Source organism: Merops nubicus, unplaced genomic scaffold (assembly GCF_000691845.1).
Source record: "Merops nubicus isolate BGI_N331 unplaced genomic scaffold, ASM69184v1 scaffold20314, whole genome shotgun sequence".
NCBI lineage: Eukaryota > Metazoa > Chordata > Aves > Coraciiformes > Meropidae > Merops > Merops nubicus.
Window position 1 is genome coordinate 1 of NW_008605223.1, and position 23774 is coordinate 23774.

Below are 23774 nucleotides of genomic sequence, written 5' to 3' on the forward strand. Positions count from 1 at the left end.
ACCGGGCCGGGCCTGGCCGGGCCCCCCCGCCGCCGGTGAGGGTGGAAACTGTCCTTGCAGAGGATGATGTTGCGCAGCTCCGTCACCATCTCTTGGCACACCGACACCTGCAAGGCAGACCCGAGGCGTACGGCTCACCCCGAGGAAGCTGAGAGCCCAGCAGTGCAGCCTCTGCTCTGGGTTCTGGGGACAAAGCGCCCCAGGCTCGGTCGCTCATCTGGCCCTTGGCTTTTGACACCAATATTCAGACATTTACACTTGATTTAGCCCAGCAGAGCCTGCCTCTTTCCAGACACCCTCCAGTGCTCTGGAACCCCAAATCGACACGGGACCCAAACCTATTGTGGGTAGAAATCCTCGGGTCATCCTGTCTCCAGGAAAGGTACCTGGATGTTGCACACATCCTCAATCCCTCCCACAGCCCTCAGAGCATCCCTACAGCCTTGACCCTAGCGGGAGTGCAGGAGAAGCTCACGCATTTTGAATGGGTTGCCCAGGGAGGGGGTTGAGGCCCCATCCCTGGGGGTCTTTAAGGCCAGGCTGGAGGAGGCTCTGGGCAGCCTGATCTAGTGGGAGGTGTCCCTACTCATGGCAGAGGGGTTGGAACTGCGGGATCCTTGTGGTCCCTTCTAGCCCTGACAGATTCTGATCTGTTTTAGCAGAGGACTTTAGAGCCCTAATGGCTCAATGGTTGGACCTGATGATCTTGGAGGTCTCTTCCAACCTAAAGGATTCTATGATTTTGGAGCCTGCCCAGTGCACCCAGCTGTCTCTTCTGTTCGAGGTCTCACCCCTACCAATGCCCATCTCATTGCTTCCTCCAGAGCACTGCACTGCTGAGCACCCTGCAGATAGCAACGAACACACATCATCCCCTCGGGACACTTCCAGGTCCTACCTCTGACTGTTCAGAGTGTCGAAGGCTCCACAAAAATTCCAGCATCGCCATAAAAATCGCTACGATTAAGCCACAGATGAGAACCACGAAGATTCCACCAATATTCTCCATTCCCAGGCCTGAAATAAAGCAGAAGGGACAATGCTGGGGAGAGGCAGACGCAGCATGGTGGCATCTACCCAGCCAGGGACCAAAGCCACATGGCCAGCACTGTCCTATTAATAACTAGCCACATGACTGGGATGGGCAACTGAATGACTTGCAATAACTGCACGATCGAAGGCGTGTTCTCAGAAAGGATGATTTTGCAGATCAACAGCAAGTGCATTGGAAGGAAGTACAAAGCAATTTGTGGACAAACTGAAAACAGGAGGAATAATGAGAGATCAATCGGGCACATTACTCCCTGCAAATTATTCACCCAGCTCTGGTTGCTTTGAACTTTGCAAAGGAAGATGAGCAATGTTGTTAGAAAAGCAGAGATGAAGACGACAAGAAAGGGCTTTAAAGGAAGCTGGCACCAAGAAAAACTCCTTTGATTGCATTACAAAGTGCTGGTGAGAAATGATTACAGCTGCTTGGATTGCAGCAGCAAGGCAAGGAAAGGTTCCAAGCAAGACCAGGGCCCAACACCGTTTCATGCTATACTGTGACCTCATGGGGTCCCTGCCACCCAGGGTTACCTGGTTTTGGGTCGGGTGCCTTCTGCCCAGCACCCTCTGGCCCACGAGGAGCAAACAGCCCCTTCCATGAGGTGACTCAGCTCACCTCCCTTGGACAACTTGCTTGCAATGGGGTGACTACCATCCTACTGATCACAGGAGCCTTTCAGCCACACACACAGAGACAGCCTCACTTGGGGAAGGGACTAAATCACACACAGAGCAGCTGCCAGCCCCGTCCTACACAGCTTGCACTCCAGAAAGCTCACCAGCTGGGTGGCAAATCCACCCCTCCAAAATCTGGCCTGAGCTTTCCACATGCAGAGGCTGTCGCTTTGCTTCCCACCGTGGCCCCTGTCCCCAAAACTGCAGGCTGTGCCTCCATGCAGCCCCTTGGAGCAGGACCCTGAGAGGAGCTGGGAAGCAGTGCTGGCTTCAGCACAATGTCCAAAAAAACATCTCTCCCCTCCTCTGCTTGCTGGGTTTGGGTCTCAAATGGGCTGGGCCCCTGATTGGATTGATTACTAAAAAGCTTGTGGTGCTTTGCACTGAGGTGACTGCACGAGGCCATTACTCAACAAGAATATCTATAAAAATCTTCCTCTCCCCTCTGCAGCATTAAATCAAAGTGCAAGAATCAATGATTTATTGACTTAATCTCTGCGTGGCTTTAGACATAAAATCTCACAGAAATCCTTGTAAATCGCTGACCTGTTTTGTTCTAAAACTTAGGAGGTCACATTTCTCCCTCCTCCTCCTCAGTCATTCTTTTGGCATCGCCTCCAGAGCAATCTAGTGACTCTGTAAATCAGCCCTTTGCAGAGACGTTTCCACTAAGAGAGCAATTGCAGGGCAGAAAACACAGCCCATATTCACAGTTTAGACCCAAGATAAAGGCCATCCCCTCCTCTCAGCAGCTCTCCACTTTGAATTTAGGGCCAGCACCTCTCTCTAACGATTTTTCTGTCATTCATCATTAGGGCCAGTACCAGCTCTTGAATGATCCTTTTTATCATTCTACCTGGGTGCCACCTCAGATACCCATTCCCAAGCTCACCAAGAGCTATTTTCTTCCCCCATATACATATACCAGCAAGCTACAGCCTTCCTAATTTCCCAGACTGAGAAAGTGAGCCATAACAGAGGGCACAGAACAGCAGAAAAGCTTGTCTAGGGTCACAGACTGCACCCAGCAGAGCCAGAGACAGCCCAGGAGCCTGCTTCCCAACCAACCCCATCCAAAACCACCCCAAAACAGCCCCCAGACTAGATTCCAGTTGTTTTTTTCACAATCTATGGAAAAATAAAAAAAGCCAACAAACTCCCACATGCCTGCTTCCCTTCAGAAATAACTTCTTTAAAAGCTCATTGCCTTGCCCTGAGGCCTGATGGGCCAACACTGGGCAAACAGCTCCTGCCTTGAGACTATCAACCCGGGTCTCAGCCAGCCTAGCTCATGATCTGCACAGGCACACCCCCCTACACCTGCTGCAATGTCCAGGAAACAAAAGAGCTACCGTGGACCCTCCTTGACTCTCTGTCTCTGCACTCAGAAAGGTCACAAGACTGTCCTTGCAACTGGGGGACCTGCTGGCCTCCCAGAAAACACTTGCTGAGAGAAGGGCGACTGCCAAAACTAAAAAATGCAGCGACTGCAGCAAGCTGGCAACTGCTGTCACTCTGGGACATCAGCCTAATGTGGTAGCTTTTATGGCAATTTGCATAGCATTACCCAAAAGAATTTGCTCCTCAGTTTACAGATGTACTAATAAAGTCCTTGTGTCCCTTCCCCTGCCTGTTTAAAAGCCACTTTCACTCGGAGCCATTAACCAGCGGGCCTGGGGTGGAGATCCATTTCCTCTGAAGGAACCCAGGATTTTGGTCTGATCCCCTTAGCCATCCATTTTCCCAGACATTCATTAGAAGCTAATTTACCCTCCATATGCCTCCAATATTTGTCATTTGGTTGTTCCCGCTATCTCTGCCCCAGGCAAAAACACACAGCGTGAGGCACAGCAGAGCTCTTTGGCTTTCTCCTTGAATGGTGAGGGAAGGAATCCCAGGTCAGAAGAAGGGGAAAGAGAATTCTCAAGCAGAAAACCTGGCAGCACTCCTGTGCAGATGGACGTTTATCCTTGCACTGCTGGGCAAGGATGCTTCCCCTGCTTGGTCCCTTCAGGACATGGCTGGAGAGCAGCGTGGCCTTACCTTTGGCTCTGTGGTCCTCCTCTTTGGGGCACTTGCCTCCTTCCCACCACTTCCTCTTCAAGATCTCCAGCCTGTTGTTCTCTTGCAGCTGGAGAATGGCCAGGTCAAACTCGTCACGAAACACAGAGCCTGCAAAACCAGGAGGAAGGTGGTAAGACACAACCTTGGCCAGGCTTCCTCCCTGCTCAGCCCTGCCACGGTGCCCAGCTACACGAGCTCAGCTTTCAACAGCTTGGAAGGGACTTGGGTCCACGTGAACCCCTGAAACCTGTGGCTGCCCTGCTGGGACTGTCAACTGGGTGATGTCATTTGCAGACATTAATTTTGCTTGTCCACCAAGACCCACACAGGCTATTTAAAGAGAGAGAGAGAGAGTTTACCAAGTGGAGTTTTGGATTCAGGGCAGGATCACAGTTCAGTATCACACCTGCCCCTCCACTCCACAGAGATCCCTCTCCTGTCATTCTGCCTCCAACTTCAGCCTTGCTTGAACCTCCTCCCCTCAAACTGGTGGACAGCAGCAGCAGCAGGTTCAACCTACATGGATGCCCAAATGTCCATGGTGGAGGAGGCTCAGTCTGCTGCAGCCTTGATGATGTCTGCTAGCAGAGATCCCAAAGAAAGGCCGTGGGAAAGACCCTGGTTCTCCTGGTAACTCTGCACTATTGTCCCAGCCAGCAGCTTTCTGCTCTTATCTGCTACAGTTTCACTGCTCAACATGACAATGTCAGAACAAATTTAGTCCTCAAAGTCGGGATTTGTCCTCACAATCGGGTTACTGTGACTTTACAAGCCTATGCATGTTAGCTAGAGGAGAGTGACTGTTTGTGTGACGATTCTTATGTAATTCACCTTAACTTTGTCTTGCTAAGTGCAGGTACTTAAAGGTCAGGAACAAGGCTGCTTGAGCCTGCCAGGCTGGCCCAAAGATCAGCCGATAGCTTGGAATAACAACTACTACATCTCTTTTCTGTGCTGTCCTGTTCTCTTACCAGCTCTCATCTTTGAAAGACAAAACCCCTGCATTTGTTCAACCTGATTATTAGCTGAGATAGTCACTGAATTGCCCAATTCTCTATCCCGGAGTCTGAAGAACCATCAGCTGTTAAAGAAACTTGTGCTAAAAACTACAAGAGTTGCAACAGCGTTACTGAGAGGAAACAAGCACCAAACGATTCAAACCCACTGGTTCAAAAGGGAAACAGTCATCAATGAGCATACACGCAGAAAATCAGCAGCAATTTTGAAACATCGTTCACATTAAGAGCCGCAGCCGCGTGTCACAGGGCTCTGGACCAGAGCAGGGTCTTCACATCTGGCTCTGAGCACACACCTCGGGGCAATTTCAAGCTGTTGTCGGGGATTTTCCTCCCGAGATGAGAGGGGGAAAAAAAAAAAACAAAAACACCAAACCACGACCCTGAGCCGAGCTGTGAAACGTGACATTGGCTTTAGAGCCGGTTTACAGCCTTTCAAACGCTCCGGTCCTCTGCTGCACAGCCGAGAAGGACTAGAATTTTTCTTCACTGCCTACCGACGGGCATGCCAATCCCGTAGCCCTTGGTGTCCAGAAGGCCCCCGACCTGCGTGAGGTTGCAATTGCGCTGCCGATAATACTCGTTCATGGTGGACTCCAGCAGGAAGGCGTAATTGGAGTTCAGCACGCGGGCGATCCCCTCCTCCGTGCTCTTCACGAACACGCTGGGCTGCTTGGAGTACATGTAGTTCCACATCCGCTGGTACGTCTGGTAGCGGGAGTTCTGCGGGAGGAAAGAGCCCGGTGCAGCCCAAGGGGGAGGGTCTTGCTGCTACACCAACCCCCGACTGCGTGCTGCTAGGAAAAGGTCACCACGGGGAGAAGAGGCACAGCAGCTTGGTACCCGATTCCAAAGGGATAGAGATCACAGAATCCTTGAGGTTGGAAGAGATTAAGATCATCAAGTCCAACCATTAAGCCAACACTACGAAAGTCTTCTCCTAAAACAGATCAGAATCTGTCAGGGTTGGAAGGGACCACAAGGATCCCCCAGTTCCAACCCCTCTGCCATGAGCAGGGACACCTCCCACTAGATCAGGCTGCCCAGAGCCTCCTCCAGCCTGGCCTTAAAGACCCCCAGGGATGGGGCCTCAACCACCTCCCTGGGCAACCCCTTCCAGGGTCTCACCACTCTCATGGGGAAGAACTTCTTCCTCACATCCAGCCTGAATCTGCCCACTGCCAGCTTTGCCCCATTCCCCCTAGTCCTGTCATTACCCGATATCCCAAAAAGTCCCTCCCTCCATTTATTTCAATGAGATTTAGAAGCCCAAATATCTTTAGTGGATTCGAGACATTGCTGGCAGGGCTGGGCATGAAATGCCAATAGGTTCCAGCAAAGCTCTTTGCATAAATTCCATTTTAGAAAAATGCATAGTTTCCACAGCAGTATATCAAAACCACATAAAAAAGACAGAAGAAATAGCTTGTGCTTGGCTGATTTAAACCACCAAGTGCTCCCTGTAGAGCTCACACCCTATTGTCTGTCACTGTAGCCTCGTGCTTGACAGGTCACCAGCACCAGAACGAGACATCATCCCCTCCTGAGAAGGGTGCTGAGGGCTGGGAGCAGCACCAAAGCACTTTGGAGTTTGTTACTCCCTGAATCTGGATTTTGGTTCACTCTCTAGTGAGGCAAATCAAATGACCTACTTAAGAGGGCTGGACTCTTTTCATTGACTACAGTAAAGTAGAGCTCAACTAGCCCCAAATCCTCAAACTTTGCTGATGACTGAACCCACCTCATTGTTTGGGGGAGAACGCTGACTACTGCTCATGTCTTTTGCTTGTGGTGAGGAAAGGGTGAAACCTGCCTGCACAAGGACTGCAGATACACACTCTGGTCTACATTAGGAGTTTCTGAATTTGCCCCTCTCCTGCAGCATGCAGAATCCTTCACACCACCTCCTCTCCCAGCCAAGGCAGCAGGTCCAGGGCGTGCTGCCAGGCAGCCCCTGCCATCACACTCCTGAGGGCTGGTGAGTGATGCTGGAGAGCCTCAGGGAATCTGCTGCTGCCCTAGTCACTGTCCTCACCTGTCCAGCTTTGTCCTCTGGGTGAGGTCAGACCAAGGGGGTGTGTTGTTTGCTCCCATTTCACAGCACTTTCACCCCCTAACCTTGTGGGTTACCCTCAGGGGAAAGAGCTGCCAGGAGAGGTCCCAGGGCAAGGTACTCCAGCAGCAGGCAAACACCTCATGACACCAGGAACCGTGGGGTGGTGAAGAGAGCCTGAACCTTTCCTGCTTCATCCATCCCTGTGTTTGACCCACCATCATCACACCAGATGGATGCCCATGTCATTTCAAGCATTGCAAATGGCACAGGAACATCTTTTGCTAATTTCTTCTCTGATACCAGTGGCCCCAGCGCTCGCCAGGCAGCACAGAGCCACAGTCAGGATCTTAAACTTGAAAGCCTCCCTGAAAAGAACTGAGTGAGTGCCTTCTATAAAACCACCTTAGCCACTTGGGCTCTGTTCAGCTCATTTTAGATGTAACGTTCTGCTTAAAAGTAGCTTTTTGCCAAACCCCTGAAGGGTGTAAAGTTCGGTTGAAAAGCTCAGGCTCACTCGAGAGATTTCTCAGGCTTCCTAATTCAGTTCAGACTCAGAGGGAGGAAAAAGTGAGAAAAGCTTTCTCTCCTCTCAGAATTTCAACAAGTAATAAATAAATAATCCTTAAGCCGTTCTTTGTGCGTTCAGAGCACTGCAGAAAAGATTCACTCATTTATTTCCCTTCTGAATAGAGCAGGGAAGATAAAAATGAAATTGGGCTAAATGGCCTGCCTAAGTTGGCATACACTAAACTGACTTGTTTGGAGTGCCACTGACCACATAAAGGCTACAGCCCTTTGACACGTGCTAGCCCACCTGGGGTTTGCAAAGGTTTCTTTGCTTACCCAACCTGAGACTCTCATGTAAAAAGCTAACATCACACCACAACTGCCTAGAAAACCATGGAAATTGGACTGCAAATGCTCCTCTGCTGAAGACACTCTTAGTGCATCACTGTGACATAACCATGAGGACCACTTTCCCACCCACCTAGTGACACTCCCAAGTGTTAAGCTGGCTTTTGAAGTGCAAGCAGGAAGGTCTGCTGCTCCAGGGTCCAGCACAGAGGTCCTGAAGCTAGTCCTCCAGCACCACAAGGGTATTCCAGCTGCTGTGACACAAAACCCTGCCTTCCCTACCATCCATCCTGCCACCACCCGCTGCGGACCTAGCCCAGCCCTGTGCAACCAAGGTCTCTCTAGAGGTTCCCTCTGTGCCAGAAACCAGAATAACCCAGGCACGAGAGGCTGGGGAGGGATCTAACTCTGATGAAAGGGTGCCCTCTGCACCGCCTGCCCCAGTGAGCACAGGAAGGGGGTTTACTTGGAAGAAGGTCATGCTGGAGCCCCCGTGGATGGTGCCGTATTCGATGGCTGTCTGGTCGGCCAGGTCATCCACGGACTCGATGGGCACGTCCATGCGCTGCACGGTGAGGAAGGCTGCCAGGTTGGCCGTGTAGGAGGAGATGATGATCAAGGTGAACGCCCACCTAGGAAGCCAAGACACTGATCTCAGATTTCCCCACAGATTGGATCCCATCTCCACCCCCACCCTCTGCTTCTCCACCTGCCTTTGGCCAGAGAAGCCTCCTCCTTACCAGACTCCACTGACACAGCGTGTGGATAATGCTTGGGGGGCAATGGTGGAGCCTTGCTGCATGAATCCCCCGACTGGAAACCACAAGCTGTTGCCCAGGGAGTACTGATTCACCAGCAGATTGCATCTGCCTTGGGAGCAGGGGTGGGGGCTGTACCACTCGTAAGGCGTCAATCTAAAATGACAAGAAACAGTAGCTCAGGTAATTCACCCAGAAATGGGGCACTTTGGAGACAAAAAGCAAAAAAAAAAAAAAAAAAAAAAAAAAAAAAAAAAAAAATATAGAAAAGTTGTAAAGCCCTAACTCTCCTCCAGGCAGATTTTTCTGAGAAGGAAGCTCTTTGCTGTCAAGTGATGCCCAGGGCTCAGAGCTGGGTGAAAGGCTTGCTCTAAGACTCAGGAGCCAGAGGCTTTCTTAGTAAAGATTTGCAAAAGTTTTGAGAGGCTCTGCTGAAAATCTGGGCAGGGGCTGCGGGGAGGCTGTTGCCCTGCGTGCAAAAAAACAAGCACAACAAGAACTCCAAACGTTCACAGGCTTGATGTGAAATTGAAATGGAACATCCTTCTTTGTGTCCCCTGCTGGAGAATAAGCATTAATGGGAAGTTCAAAAGTGAAGTGTGAGAGTCCTGACTGCATGGCACCACTGAGAGAGAGAACTGTGCTGGTGCAAGGGGTTGCTCTGAGAAAGTCTGGTCGCCCTGGCAAAGGCCAGGTCTAAAAATCTCAGGTCTAAAAATCCCAGGTCTAATTTGAAGCCAAGTACTGGTATTTCAAGCATTATGTGCTTTCAGTGCTCACAGGGACAGGACAGAAATGGGAGTCTGAAATAACTGAGAGCCTGTCACTGAAGGGACTGTAGGCTTGCTCTCTTTTTTCCCTGTTTCCAATCCTCAGTTCCCTCGTTGCTAAGAAAGTCTTCTAAATGCTGTGCTGCAGTTCATTATATTGCTAATGGTTAACGAAGCTGAGGCCTGAGAGGGTCATGCTGGAGTTACTGCCAGTGCAGCTGCAGGGCTCTGCCAGCTCATGCAGCATTTAACCAAAATGAGGGGTTTATTTTCATTTCTGCATCTCCTCCCTCACCGAGAGACCAGTGAGGTGAAGGCTGTTTCCTGAGGACTTTCTTTGGCTGGCTCAAGAACTGGCAGTAAAAAGCACTGCTCTGGGAGAGCCTTCTGCAATTCCCGTGGTCAAAAGCTCCTTAACTGCTGAGAAAGGCAGAGAGCAGTGCCCAAACCACCATCTCCAAGTAGGAAGCTGTGTAAAGGCACCTTTTTGGAGGATCATATTTAAAATGTCAGGAAGGGGCTGAAGAGGCACCAAATCTCAGTCTGCAGAGAGCAGGCTGCTTTAATCAATGGTTCCTTCAGAGCTCTGCTGCTGAGGCTGTAACAGCATTTGAAGAAACCATTACAGCCCTGTCAGGATGACAACTTTAGCCACGCCAAGGACTGAGTGGCAGCACAGTTCCAAGTTTTGTGATGAGAATTGGGTATTAACCACATCCCGAAAGAGCCGTCAAGCCCCGAGCACACCTTCTGTCCACATTGCCAGGACACAGCTCAGCTCTGCCTGAAAAGGTCCATCTATGCCACCAACCTCAAGCAGAAGGTCGTGGAAAACTGCAGTGGAGCACAGACCCTTGGCCTCAGTGGGAGACACGCTGTAGACAAGCACTTCAGTGATATAATTTAAGGCTCATTTAAATTAGTCCTAGGGAAAGGGAACTGAGAGCTGTCAAGTTCTCTGTACATAAACCAAGACGCTGTGGAAAGATCTTAACCAACTTTCTTTTTCTGTACACACTGGCTTTTAAAGGGCCAGAGGAGCCAAACACCACTACTGAAACTTGCATTACTATCTCTGTGATCATGTTCATCAGTCCCTGCCAACCTCCACCCTTCCCGGCCAGGGCAAGCGCTTGGTTTGCTCCATTTGCCTGCTGCAGATGAGGTGCCTAGAGGGAGCAGCACCATTTAGAATCATAGAATCCTTTAGGTTGGAAGGGACCTCCAAGATCATCAAGTCCAACCATTGAGCCATTAGGGCTCTAAAGTCCTCTGCTAAAACAGATCAGAATCTGGCAGGGCTGGAAGGGACCACAAGGATCCCCCAGTTCCAACCCCTCTGCCCTGAGCAGGGACACCTCCCACTAGATCAGGCTGCCCAGAGCCTCCTCCAGCCTGGCCTTAAAGACCCCCAGGGATGGGGCCTCAACCCCCTCCCTGGGCAACCCATGCCAGGGTCTCACCACTCTCCTGGGGAAGAACTTCTTCCTCACATCCAGCCTGAATCTGCCACTGCCAGCTTTGCCCCATTCCCTCTTGTTCTGTTGTTACTCGATATCCTAAAAAGTCCCTCCCCAGCTTTCTTGTAGGCCCCCCTAAGATACTGGAAGGCCCAGGACTTCTCCCACGCCGCCTGCCACCCTTCCCATGCAGCTCTCAGCACGGGCAGCCCCCCTGTCACAGCCATGCCAAGGGGGCTGCCATCCGCATCGGCGACGTGCCCACGCGGGCAAAGCCCCGGTGCCGGCTGGTGGAGGGCAGGGGGCTGGGGTGCTTCTGCCCCCCTCCCCAGCCGTGCCTGGGCCACGTCCCCGTGTCCCCAGCCCCTCACCACGTGTCCCCACCCACGGGTCGGGAGCGTGACGCTAGATGGCATCGCGGGGAAGGGAAAGGCACCGCCAGCCACCTTACCGAGCCACCAAGAAGAGAACGCAGCTGACAGCCAGGTAGGCGAGGAGCATGAAGAGCCAGACACCAGGGGAAAAGGGATCCAGGAAGGAGAAGTAGCCAGGTTTCCGACCCTGGAAGGCAAACAAGGAATAAGAGTTTGATCTGCTTGTGTTTCTACAAATGAAACAGTCCATTCGGAAAACAACAGGAAGAAACACGCCTGCCAAGAAGGGAGATGAAGGGAATGGGGCTTGGCAAAAGGGGAAAGAAAGGCAACAAATGACCCAGTCCTGCAGCATCTCCCAGCTGGGGTTCCTCTTCTAAGATCATTCTCACCCCCACCTCAATCACTTTTGTCCCTCTGGGCAAAGCAAGAGGTGACTGACAGAAGGGCCAAGCCCCTCGCAGCTCCCCAGGGTAGGATGTGCTGCATCCCTCACCTGCAGGGTCTCCAAGGGGGGGGTGTCCCCATCTGCAGCCCTTGCCCACCCAGGCAGGCTGCACAGCAGCTTGCTGGGCAGGAGGAGCACGCCTGAGCTCAGAGGTGGGTGGGATCCTCTGCACGAAGCAGAGTGGGGAGAAAAATATTTTTGAGCAAGAAAAAAACAAAGAAAAAGACATTTGCAATATTTCTGGTTTTCTTTCTTCAGCCTTGAAATGCTTCTTCTCTAAAAAGCTCAATAGAATTATTACTTTTATCTCAGAGAACATGATATTTTTATCTCTAGGATGCATCAGAATTTCCTGGGTGTTTTTTTCTCTGCAAACCACCTTTCCTTGAAAAGTAACGCCTTGCTGCTAGGAAAAGCAGACTGGTTGTCTCTCAAAGTACTTTAGATTTTTACAAGGACACTGCCACCACTGAAATCTTGTCAAACGTAGCAAAATACAAAGGGAACATTAATTCCTAGGAGAAGTTTCTCAAAAGCTGAACATGTCCCATTTTGGTGACTGCACCTCTCCCACCACCACCACCTCTGTGTATTCATCTCCTCCCCAACACAACCTCCTGCAGGGCAGGGGAAGAGCAGCCACTAATGTACCTCCAAGCACACTCAACACCCTCGTGGGGGACAAGGCAAGAGGTGAACACAGAGCACAAGCCACAGGACCAAAGAAGAGCTCTTCTGCTCTCTGGGCCACTTGCAATGCCCATGCAGAGCAGAAAGTGCTTGGTTTCAGCACTCTGCTCCCCTCTCACACCCCTAAAGCTGCCAGGGCAGTGCTCATCGACCTCAGGCACCTTCTCAACCTCTGCAGCCTCCCACAGCACCTGTAACCAGGAAGCTGCCCACGAGCCAGAGCTCCTGCAAAAGCTTTTTCCTGCTAGGTCAGAGTGGAAACAGCCTTTTCTCACATCTCAGCAGGTTTCTGACTGGCACCTCGCTCTGCTGGAAACATCTCTCCCTGTTTGCTGGGTGCAGCTCACTCCAGCAGCCCTTCCCCAGTGGCTGCTCCTCTGCAGGTTGCTCACTTGACACAGATGCTGCTGCCAGGGATCATCTCTGGCACACAGAGGCCTCGTTTTTCCCTGTCCTGCAGCCTGTCTGTGACACCACATAAACTAATGATAGCTAATGATAGCTAATAAATAACAGCTAACCTCAATTGCCCCATTGTCATAGCAAAACCAGAGCCAAAGATCACAAATCCAAAGGCACTGAATCATTTTCTGTTTTCACAAACACCTCAAAGAAACACAGTTATTGGGTTTTTTCTTCCTAGCCCAGATGCAGACCAGTGCTTGACATCCCATTTCCATTTAAAACCTCACTGTTTTACTACTGAAGTATTCCTATCTTAAGGAAAACGTGCATTTCACAAGGCTTTGGTAGTTCTTCTGGAGACTAAGTTGTTGCTAGAATAGGCAGGATTTGTTGCACAGAAATCTTCCTCTACTAAAAATATCTAGGCTACTGTGATATTCTCAGCTCTAGTCACCAGCTGGGACTGGAGCAGCTCAGAAACCTTCTACAGCAAAGTCTGTCCTCTGCATGGAGTGAAGAATCACCACACCCTAACATCCTATCCCTGTATCCTTCAGGACAAGATGAATTTGAGCTTGGGATCTACATCAGCATATTTAGATAGTCTGGCTTATTAAGCATTTTAACAAAGAGATGACTTTTAAGAATCAATGGTTCAGACCATCCTGCACCCATTTTCAGATTCAAGTCCCTTCCCAAGCAAAAGCAAGGAGACAAATGGTTCCTACAGCCAGCATCTGGGCCCAAAACAAGGGCTCCAGAGCCAGAGACACTGCTGGAAACTACACCCATCATCCTGGCAGGACTCACAGTTCCAGGAAGATCCTTTGCTCGCCTTGCTTAGAGCTCCTCTCACTAGTTCAGAGAGCTGAGACCATCTCAGGAGTCTGCAGGCTCCAGGGGCAGCCCCCTACACATCTTGTTGGTGCCATCCAGAGGACTACAGACTTCTTGATGCCAAGAGCAAGCCAAAGGCAGGCATTGTTCAAGCTCTCTTTAGCAACAGCATGGCTTTCCTGGATGCCCCACAGGCCCTTGTTTCCCTTCTTCATCCAGAACTAATCTGGCTCAGCCGCCTCTCTTCTTCCAGAGTTGTTTACACACTCAAAAATGAAATGAGACAATGGGAACCTGCAAGGTGTGAAGAGCACAGTTTGCCTTCAGCCAAGCAAACGGGAGCTTCTTGAGCTCCAGTGGAGAGCTTGAGCTTGTTCCAGGTGGCTTCTCCCTCCCCAGCATCCCAGAGCTGGCAGGAAATTCCGAGCCACTGGCAGCACCTTGGCTGTGGCTCCCTCACGAGATGCTCCTGTAACAAAGTTCCTCTCTGTAATTAAGGCCTCGATGTCTTCTCTGTGTTTCTGGGGCAGTTTGTCAATAAATTATGCTCATTAAGGAAATTGCGTTGGAAGCTTTAAGTCTCAGGCTTGGCAATGACTCTCTCCTGTGACTTTACAGTAGTAGTAGTTCTGGTTCTTTTCAGCTACAGGCATTTTCAGGCTGCTGCTACATATTCTCTTCATTCACAGTTGTGGATAAGAATAAAGATATTCTGTTCCCACAGAGGGCACAAACTCTCTCTTATCTGTCTGTTTTGAAGATGGGAATGACAATATCTGGAGTCTGTCAGATATTTTTAGCTGGTCCCAAAACAGCTTTGTTAATTGGAAGAGCTATTTTTCCTGGAATAGAAATGTTCAAAATGTCCAATAATTGATGAAGGTCTCCTGCAAATCCTCAGATGGGAGCAGGAGAGATTCATTTACCCTCCTCAGTCATTCTTAGAGGTCTGCATTTGCAGGCAAAGAGAACCAGTTTTCTGGGCAGATACTGGTGAGCAAAGAGCCTGAACATGCAGGACATCCAGGGAGAGGTGGAGGAGCAGAGCTACGTGGCGTGGTCCTGGATTTGTCTTCAGGTCCATAAAAGACCTCACGACTCCCTGCCTGCCTTGCACAGACAGAGTTGAAAGTCAGCCCGACATGTGTCATTTCTCATAGATCTTTGTCCCTAAAAATGGCAGGCAAGAGAACTCTCCTCTGCAAGTCAGAAGGAAAGCAAGAAATCCCAGCCTCAAAAGGCAGAAATGTTGATGAGTCTCAGGTCCAACTGCAATGCATCTGGTCTCCCCAAATCAAAGCATGGCCATTACAGGATGACCATGCCTGATCCAGACACAGATCCCTCTCCCAGGTCACAGAATCATGGAATGTTAGGGGTTGGAAGGGACCTCTGGAGATCGAGTCCAACCCCCTCCTCCTCAGCTCCTCTGCCAAGCCTCCTGTGGCTGGAGTGAAGGAGCTTTTCATTCAGTCCTTCCCATTTGATGTCTTCTGCAGCAGTCATGTAGAAACACTTTAAGCCTCAGCTCACTTGGCCTATTCCAGTGTACTCATCATTTCATCTTAAGGTAGGGCACAGTGAGGACCTTCAGGGCTGATGAGCCAGAAGCACGTGCTGGCTAGTCCCCTGTTCCCTGACATAGAGGCACGTGTGTGAGCAAAAGCATGTGTGTGCTACAAATAAACCCAACTTTCAACATCCCTCTGTGCAGAAATGGTACTGGGCACCTGATTTCAGCCTTCTGCCAAGCCCAGTGACTGCTGAGGACTCCCCATCTATCTCCTGCCTTCCACAGGTCCCACCAGTTGGTCAGAATGGGAGCACATTCAAACAAAACAAGCCTTTTCTCTTAGCAGCCTGCAAGTCAGAGAGCCCATTAGAGGGCCTGTGTCAGAAATCCATACTTGATTATATCACAACATGGGAAATTGAGAAAAATGACAGCCCCATTTAAAGCTGCCATATTTGGTTATGTGTGATAAGAGACACAAGCACCGTGGTGGCTGGGTGGGGAGGAGAAAGGGGGAGAAATCATTTACCACTGGAGTTACATGGAAATTTAAACCCAACGTCATCACACTGGGAAGAAAACAGGGCTTGGAGGCAACCCCTCAGCAAGAGAGGTATTTGTGGTTATTTATTAGGCTGCGTTTGATCAGTGCTGTGATTAACACACCTCAGCTGCAGTTTTTGACCCTGCAGAGATGTTTGTTGGGGTGGGGAAGGGAGGGGGTAGGAGCAGATGGGGCTGTGGGGCTGCCTTCCCCTGCTCTGCAAACTACGTCCTTCAAGGAAAACCAGAGCAATTAACTACCTTGTTAAATAAATATTTACCAGTTGAAGAAGTTAATTGTCTCTCCTCAAGCTAAGCAGGGAAGGTCTGGACAAAGAGAACCGAGGGATGGAGAGGGGAGGGAGAGCTCCCTGCTGCTCAGGAGGGCCTGAGCCCAGGTTTTCCCTGCCATGGCTCCTCATCACCTTGATGCAGCCAAGCAGGACTCTCTGCAAGGTGACCTGAGCTGGGAGGTGCTCAGCATCTCCCTTGCCAGCCTGCCTGGGTCACTGGGCAGCTTCTTTACTCACAGCCCTCACTGTGTCCTTCATCGGGCAGCTGACGACCAAGCCCTGACCCACAGCAGGAGTCAACACTCTTAAAAACTGTAATTATGAGTCCTGCTCACTCTGGTAAGTGCCTGAAGGGCAGGAACATGCCTGTGCTGTGTTACTGTGGTGTCAGTGCAAGCAGCAGATGGTCCCTGCCCTGAAGAACTGACACTCTCAGCAGATGTGTCAGACACGTTTGTACTGAGCTTGCACAGAGGCAGCAGCAGCAAATCCCTTGCACTTACAGAGCAGACACATGCAAACCTCCACCACTGCCCCAGCCAAGAGAGACTGAAACACATCCCAGATCCATGGGGCAGCTGGAGGTGTGAAAAAGCAAGTTGGGGGGCACGGACAGTTAGAAATTATTTATGTAGGCTTGAAGAGTCTGACCCTTTATGACCAGTTAAGGCCTTGATCCTAAATTCTGCCTGTACCAGAGGAAACAGAATTTTAGCTAGATTGCAATTCCTTGTTCTTAGCAGGAGCCACTCAGCCCAGAGAGATGCCTGTGCAAGTTTATGTCCACACCAAACGCTGCATCCTTGACAGCCTTCTGAATGGAGAAGGGGCTGCAAGAGGCAAAAATATCATGGTTTTATCCATTTGGCTGCTACTATTGAGCCTGCCCTGCCTTTCAGGTGGCCGTGGCTACCCTGCTGCTGCTGCTGGAGCTGCAAAACATCACTGCACACAGCAGAGAGAGAACCAGAGCTAGCTGCTGAACAACAGTGTGTGCCTCCCCTTCTTGCTCCTCCCTGGCCAGTGTGGAAGCAAGGGGGTCTGAGAGCACCCTAAGAGCAAGGAGCCCCCCTTGGCCTGCAGGGCTGCTGATCTTTAGGGTGAACATCTGAAAAGAGGGAGATGAGGAGTGCTGAGAGCACAGAAACAGAGCCCATGCAGGGCAAGGAGCTAACAGCCCATGGCAGAGCTCAGCCTGCCACCCTGCCCGCCCCAGGGTCGTGCCCTGGGCCACTGAAGGAATGCCATCTTGCCCTTTTCCTGCCTGTCATTAAGAAAGCAGAGGACTAATCTGTGTGTAGAGCATTTACAGGAGGTCATGGCAAAGGAAGAGGTACCACATCTATCTTCCTGGCCTGATCTTACATCCCAGATGTGAGAAGGCAGCAAGGCTGCACGCCACAGAGGTTGGGAACACAGCTGAGATGAGGGCATTGGGGTCCCAGCACCAGCTAGGTGCATCCAAAGATATCCCAGCTCAGCCTCCCCACTAAGTGTGAGTGGAAAGTGACTCCAAGCCAGGCTTGGTGCAGTTGTGGACCCACCCAGCCCAGCCTGCCCCTACCACAGGGAGCTCAAAGCCCTGCTCCAGCCACCCAGTGGCTTTTGCTGGGCCTGAAGCAGAGGCAGAGAAGCTGACATCTACCCACACCTCCCCTGGTACTGCTCATCTGGCAGGGTGCTGCTCACAGCTCCTCCTCATGCCAGGAAGCATCACGTGCCTGGTGAGGAGAGAGAAGGGGAGCCAACAAGGCCCAGGGTTTGAACCATGGGAATTGAATCCATCAAGCTGACACAAGGCAGAAAGAGAGAGAAAGAAAGAAATAAAGGTTGGGCACATTTGCGTTTAAATAAGAAATCAAAATATTTTATGAGTCATTCATTTTTCTTCTATAACGGGGCACGTTTGCATGCAAATAATGGAGGGATATAAATGGTTATAAAATAAGTCTCTTACCATATGAACTCGGTAGAGGATGCTAATTCCCAGAGTCATGAATGGCTTGGAGAAATCAATCACCTTCTCCCTCTCGGCGGTGATCGTCAGCTAGGAAAAACCAATCCCCTCCCCCCTCTCGGCGGTGATCGTCAGCCCCGCCACGGCCAAATCCGCCTTCTGGGGAGAAAAACAGCAGTGCAGATCAAAACCCTGAGCCCAGGAAGTGTGTGGGGCCACTCCTGCCACCCCCTCCTGCAGGATGGAAGGCCCATCTTTCTGGGATGGGATGCATTTGCAAAGGCCCAGTGGAAGCTGCAGGAGTGGTGCTGGTGATGTCCAGCAGTTGGGACTGTGCTCCCACCAACCTCTCCCCACGTGGGTTCTGCATAAACCATGCTCAAACACTCCAAAGTTTAACCCATCCTGTGCTCCATCGTTCTCCCTGCTTTTCCTTTCCTCACCTGGATGGTTTTCTATCTGTACTTAGAGGTTGGAAAAGTCCCAAGCTCCCAGTGGGAAGCTCACTGTGCTAGGAGCTGTATCAAACAGCAAACAAAAGGGCAGCCCCTGCCTCCAGGTGCTCCCAGCCTGATGGTCATTTCCACGCAGGGAATGCTTAAAAACCTGGCCAAAACAGGAGCCATGGAGACAATAAATGTTCTACTAACCCAGCCATACAACCTCCCTCTTCCAAAGCCCCTGTTGGACACAGCTGTCCCCTTCCAGATGAGACTGTCACCACAAGCACTATGGTTTTGTCACCACCAAAGTGGAAGAAAGCAGCAGCATTACCCCCACATTCTCAGTTGTGAGGTTTACAAGCCTGCCAGCCTCAGACTTCCAAAACTGCAGATCAGTTTCCAAAAAAATTCAGAGGACTGGCATCAAAATTTCCAGACTGGCTTGCAAAGCAAATAAGATTGGGGGGGAAAAAAATAAAAATAATTTCTTCCACTGTTAATACTCTTGTAATAGAGATAAGGGATTTGAATTTTAAATATTATTTTTATTACTATAGCTCTTTTAATGTCTGTAATTGCTTTCTGTAAAAATGAAACCACCTCCATTCCCTCACAAATTTGTTTGCCTGCTTTGCAGGATGATGATTATGCAAGCAGAAAAAGAGAAAGGAAGGGAAAGAAAAGCTATTTGCACTGCTTGTCCCTAAGTTTCATAAGGTCTGTGCAGAAGCCAAGGCATCATCAGGCCCCGAGACCCAGACAAATAAGGAGCTTATCTCCCTGGATCCACGTGCTAGTTGTAAATGCACCACACAAAGGCAACTCTGTGGGTGCATCACTCTCACCCTGCTCTCTGAAGCTGCTGCTCCTGCAGGATTTTCCTCAAGAGGACTAATCACCTCTTGGCAGAGCTTTGCCAGGGGGTCTTTCTGCTCCCCCTGCAAAGTCTTGCCCACCTAAAGCAGGCAGGGCCAGCAAAAGGCTGGAGAAAAGAGGGGAGAGCAGCACTGCTGGAAAAGGGAGAAGAAAGCCAAGGTGGTCTGCAAGCCTGCCCAGTAAGGGGGTCCCAGTGAAGGGGCTACTGCACAGCCCATGCAGGATTTGCTTTATTGGATGAGCCCAGTGCCAGATCTTTGCAATTGTTTCCAAGCAGCTATTACAGATCCTAGGAGGTTCAGGCTGGAATGAATTATGAGCTAGGGAGAATTTCTGCCTAGCCAGACATTTACCCACAGGGCTTTTAACAGGCACCAATAATCACAACGTGGTGCGTAAGCAGTTGAGCCCTATGTAAACACCAGCAAATTGCTAAGATGGGATCAGTTCATCTGTGGAATATGGCACGTGAGGAATTTTATCTGCAAGAAAAGCCTAAAGTTGCCTAAACCTCTTGTCTATACTTAAGAATTTGCAGGTACTGCTGTCCTGGGGAGCCCCTCATGAAGACACAGCTCATTCTAACAACGGATGTCTTCTCCCAGTCCTCCCAACTGATTACCATTCTACCAGCAATCAAAGCTGCTCCATGCTAAAGCTCCAAGGACGTTTCCATTCCCACCCAGGGGCCAACACAACGGAGCTGAGTGGAGCAGCACAGCCCTCAGGTTTACCCAGCTAAGTCACCATCCCTTGTGAGCCCCCAGCTTCTCAGGGGTGGGACGTGGATGCCACCAGGGAACTTCGTGCACTCCACTTATTCCCTTAACTATCATCCTTTGGGGCCTTTCCAGAACATGCAGACAGGAACATCTTGAAAGCTGCTCTTCCCTATGCAAAACAGAGTGGCAACCCATCCCCCTCCCATTGCCTCCAGAGCAGGAGCTCAGCACACCACATCTGACTTCCCCAGGCACCCAGCTTTTGTGCTGAGGTCCCTTCTCCTGTCTCCAGAGGGTCTTGCCATTTCATTAGAGTCATAGAACATCTGGGCTGGAAGGGCCCTCCAAAGGTCATCCCATCCATCTGCCCCCTGCCACAAGCAGGGACATCTGCAACTAGATCAAGCTGCTCAGAGCTTCATCCAGCCAGATCTGTGATGTCCCCAGGGATGGGGCCTCCACCACCTGTCTGGGCAACCTATTCCAGTGCTCTATCACCCTCATACTGAGCAACTTTTTCCTATAATCTAACCTAAATCTCCCCTTTTCCAGCTTCAAGAGTCCATTTCCATAAATCTCCATTTCCATTCCACTGGAGCCCATTTCCATCTGCTCATTCCCTGCCTGGTCAACTGCTGGCTTTTCAGGACTTTTGCCAGCCCCAGAGCTACAGCAGCAGCTCACAGGCTGCTCCAACCTGTACACGTGGACATCTGCCTCGTGCTGTGCCAGAGCTCCTGCAGCAGGGACCTGGCTCCTCCTGGCTTTCCCTGGGGCTCTGCTCTGCCCAAGACTCTCTCTGCAAGCTCAGAAGCCATACAAGTTAAGAGCTGATTTCTGACAGCAATCAACTTTCATCTGGGAATGGCATCCAACGTATTCTCTGCCTGAATATCACCCATTTCATGCTTTCCATTTTGCTTCCTGATGTTCCTAAGAACTTCTTGTGATTCACCGAGGTCAACGTATCTTAGTTACAGAGGAGCTCTGCAAACCTGAAGCACTCTCCAGCTCTCCCCACCCCAGCACGAGTAGGAGTTGGTGTTTCAGAGGCTAAACAATGCACTGGGGGAACAAATGGATTTTGCTTTGTGCTTCTGAACTCTGTCCACACCTGGGCCCTGGGGAAAGGGAGAACAGGAGGCAAAGCATGGGGGGGAAGAGGGGGCAAACACTGCTTGATTTTCATCCTTCCAGCACAGTCACAGCTATAAATGTCAGCGTGAAACAGGCTTAGAGAAAGATCCAGAGCATTTTGGGAGCACAGACAGGCACTTTTTTAACAAAACACTGCTTAACAAGGCCAAACTCTTGCTAGGTGAGAGGAAGGCCCAGGTGGGCTGGTGTCTGAGATAAAAGCACGAGCTGCCACGACCATTGCTGGCATTAACTGTGGGATCTGCCTGCATTGTGCTGCCACTGGAAAGGATGTTAAAACACGGGGGCTGAGCTGGGCTCCTGGAGAGGAACAACAATTAAGCAGCCTTAGGAAGTAATTGCAGGGACTGGCAGTTGGGAGGAGGTGGCCGCCTCCTCGCTGGGGCTGCTGACAAGGCTTATCTCCCTGCTAATGGGGATGAATGGGACCTGACGTCAGCCCACAGCAGAGAGGATCCCACCAAAGCCTCCCACACCACGGGGTCCTGGCCAGGAGACAGGCCCTGCTCCTGCCCCACTCATTCACAACCTCCTGTCAAGCTAGGCAAAGAAAATGCAAGCCAGAAAGTCCAAGTGGCATAAGGCTTTGAGCTGTCTCTGTGTCAGACACGAGGAAAACAAGCCTGAAGGACAGCTCTGGGAGCACAAAGCTGGGATTTCTTCATCAGCAGGAGTCCCTGCCTTGAACAGCACCGTGGATGCTACCTCCCCATGGTGCACAAGAGCCTCATTCTCACCAGCACTGCCCACAGAGCACTAACAGCGTGGCCAGGGTCAGGGGAAGTCAGGTCCTACACCAACCCCATGCTTAGAGGGCCTTCTAGAAAGCTGAAGTCCCTGTTCAACAGTCAGGACCCATCCTATCACCAGCTATTACCCCTGGGCAGACCTGCCAGCATCACCACGGATGCTTGTTCCACTACAAACCCATCCAGATGCAGCCCTCAGCACCCAGCTGGAGGTGACCCTGCTCTGTGCAGGGCTCAGCTGGACCATCTCTGGGTTTTTCTGAAGGATGTGCATGAATTCTGTCCTGTGATGAGTGACAGCCTGAAGGTCCTGCAGGCTGCAGCCCTTCATGTAGGCCACAGTCAGGGATGGGATGGGCAGCAAGCAGTGCAGATGGCAGCCTCAACTCTGCCTTCACCCATTTTTCTTTACCTGGACTCTCTCTAGGAGGGGGAGACAAGTCTGTGCCAGGTGCTCAGTGCATCCATGGCAAAAGCCAGGCAAGGTGAAGCACCAGGAAGCCTGCAGGAAGAGCATGGAAACCTAACCAGCTCACACCACACCATCTCATGCCTGATTTTGGCAAAATCCCCAGCATGATGCAAACCTCTCTGCCCATGCTCTCGCTGTGTTTGCTCAACAACCCACACTCCTCACTCCCCCTCACCCCCCACCCTCTCAAGCCCCCCCATGTCACACTTGCCAACACAACAGCATGCAAACAAACTCCCCCTCCCTTCCTTCACCCACGCACAGCTTTTCTCCCTGAACACCCACACCCACTGCTGAGTGGAGAGCAGGACTCTGCCAGTTCTGAAAGATCCTCTCCCTCCTTTCCCCTTCCTGCCATTCCCCATCTTTAGAGCAGCTGATTGTCAAGCAACGCCTGGTCACCAGCAAGGAAGCTGGAAAAATGACCACCCCAAAGCTTTAGGGACCTTTCAGTTCTTGGTGTTGCTGCTCCTGAGGTCAGACCCTTCCACGAGATGGACAGCTTCATCTCCCTCCTTTTACAGACAGATGGACAGCTTCATCTCCCCCATTTTACAGATAGATGGACAGCTTCATCTCCCTCCTTTTACAGATAGTTGTGATCACCACTGACCCCAGCCAGGTTCCAACAGCTGCTACAGATGCCAAAGGTCTGGCGTTCTTCCACAATATCTCACTCCCTAAATCATCCTGTAGAGCAGGGGAAAGCAGCAGCTTGCTGTCCCAAATCACCCCCTCCTCACCCTGTGCCCTCTAAGGTACCTTCCACAGCAGCACCAGACTTGCCCAAATATATTTGCTCTGGAAACACTCATGGATGTGCTGTGTTACCATCCCCAAACGTGACATGGTACTTAAACAATGCTGAGGGAAGCAGCTGCTAGAGGCTGCACAAAACACTCATCCTGGGGTCCTCCTGCCAGGGCTGCTGGGTCCCCCCATCCCCTGCACCCTGCTGGGCAGGGGACAGTCACCTGGCACTGGCACCCAGCCAGGCAGGGTACTGCTCCCAGCTCCATCAGGGGGAGGTTTCCCAAAGGTCTTTTAGCAAAACTGCAGCATCGGCTCCCTGCCAAAGCCTTCCTGGCAAAAACAAACCTCACCATCTCCTGTGAGCTCAGCTCTAGTCTCTGGGGGCATAAAGCAGTTGATGAGGGATCTCTCAGCCCCAATCCCATCTCCTCAGGGAGGAGCACAGGCTCATGTGCAGCACCCAGCACAGCCACCCTGGCTCGTGGTGGAACGAGAAGACTGTCCCATTGCTGTGAGAACACATTCCTTGGCTTGTATCAGCCTAGTGAATTCATTTCAGCTCAAGGATATGCTGCAAAGAGAGAGAAAGGGGAGACCAGAGAACCATCAGGGACTCTGAGCCAGATGCTGTACTGCAGTGGGAAGGAGTGAGACATAATTCTTCCAGCCCTATTGTCCCCTAAGGCTCTGATGCCAAAGAAATAGGAGAGGGGAAGATTTGCTGTCCCCTCTTGTTTGGTTGTTAGAGGCAGCACACGTGTGAGGTGTCAGCCCAGCTGCTGGAAGCTGCAGTTGTCTGTGCCAGACCCTGCAAGGCTAATGGGGGAACCTACCCTG

The 23774-nt window shown here is 51.0% G+C and overlaps 1 protein-coding gene across 1 annotated transcript in view; it reads right to left on the reverse strand.

Annotated features, from left to right (window-relative positions):
- Positions 1 to 12: 12 nt before the first annotated feature.
- Positions 13 to 23774, reverse strand: part of LOC103771963 (glutamate receptor ionotropic, kainate 4-like) — a gene marked incomplete at both ends in the record, with an annotated part of 53513 nt that continues 29751 nt past the window's right edge. The window contains 8 exon segments of the mRNA XM_008939285.1: positions 13 to 107; positions 899 to 1017; positions 3769 to 3897; positions 5303 to 5528; positions 8183 to 8348; positions 8457 to 8630; positions 11156 to 11265; positions 17765 to 17923. Of these exon segments, the coding sequence (XP_008937533.1) occupies positions 13 to 107; positions 899 to 1017; positions 3769 to 3897; positions 5303 to 5528; positions 8183 to 8348; positions 8457 to 8630; positions 11156 to 11265; positions 17765 to 17923 (1178 nt within the window).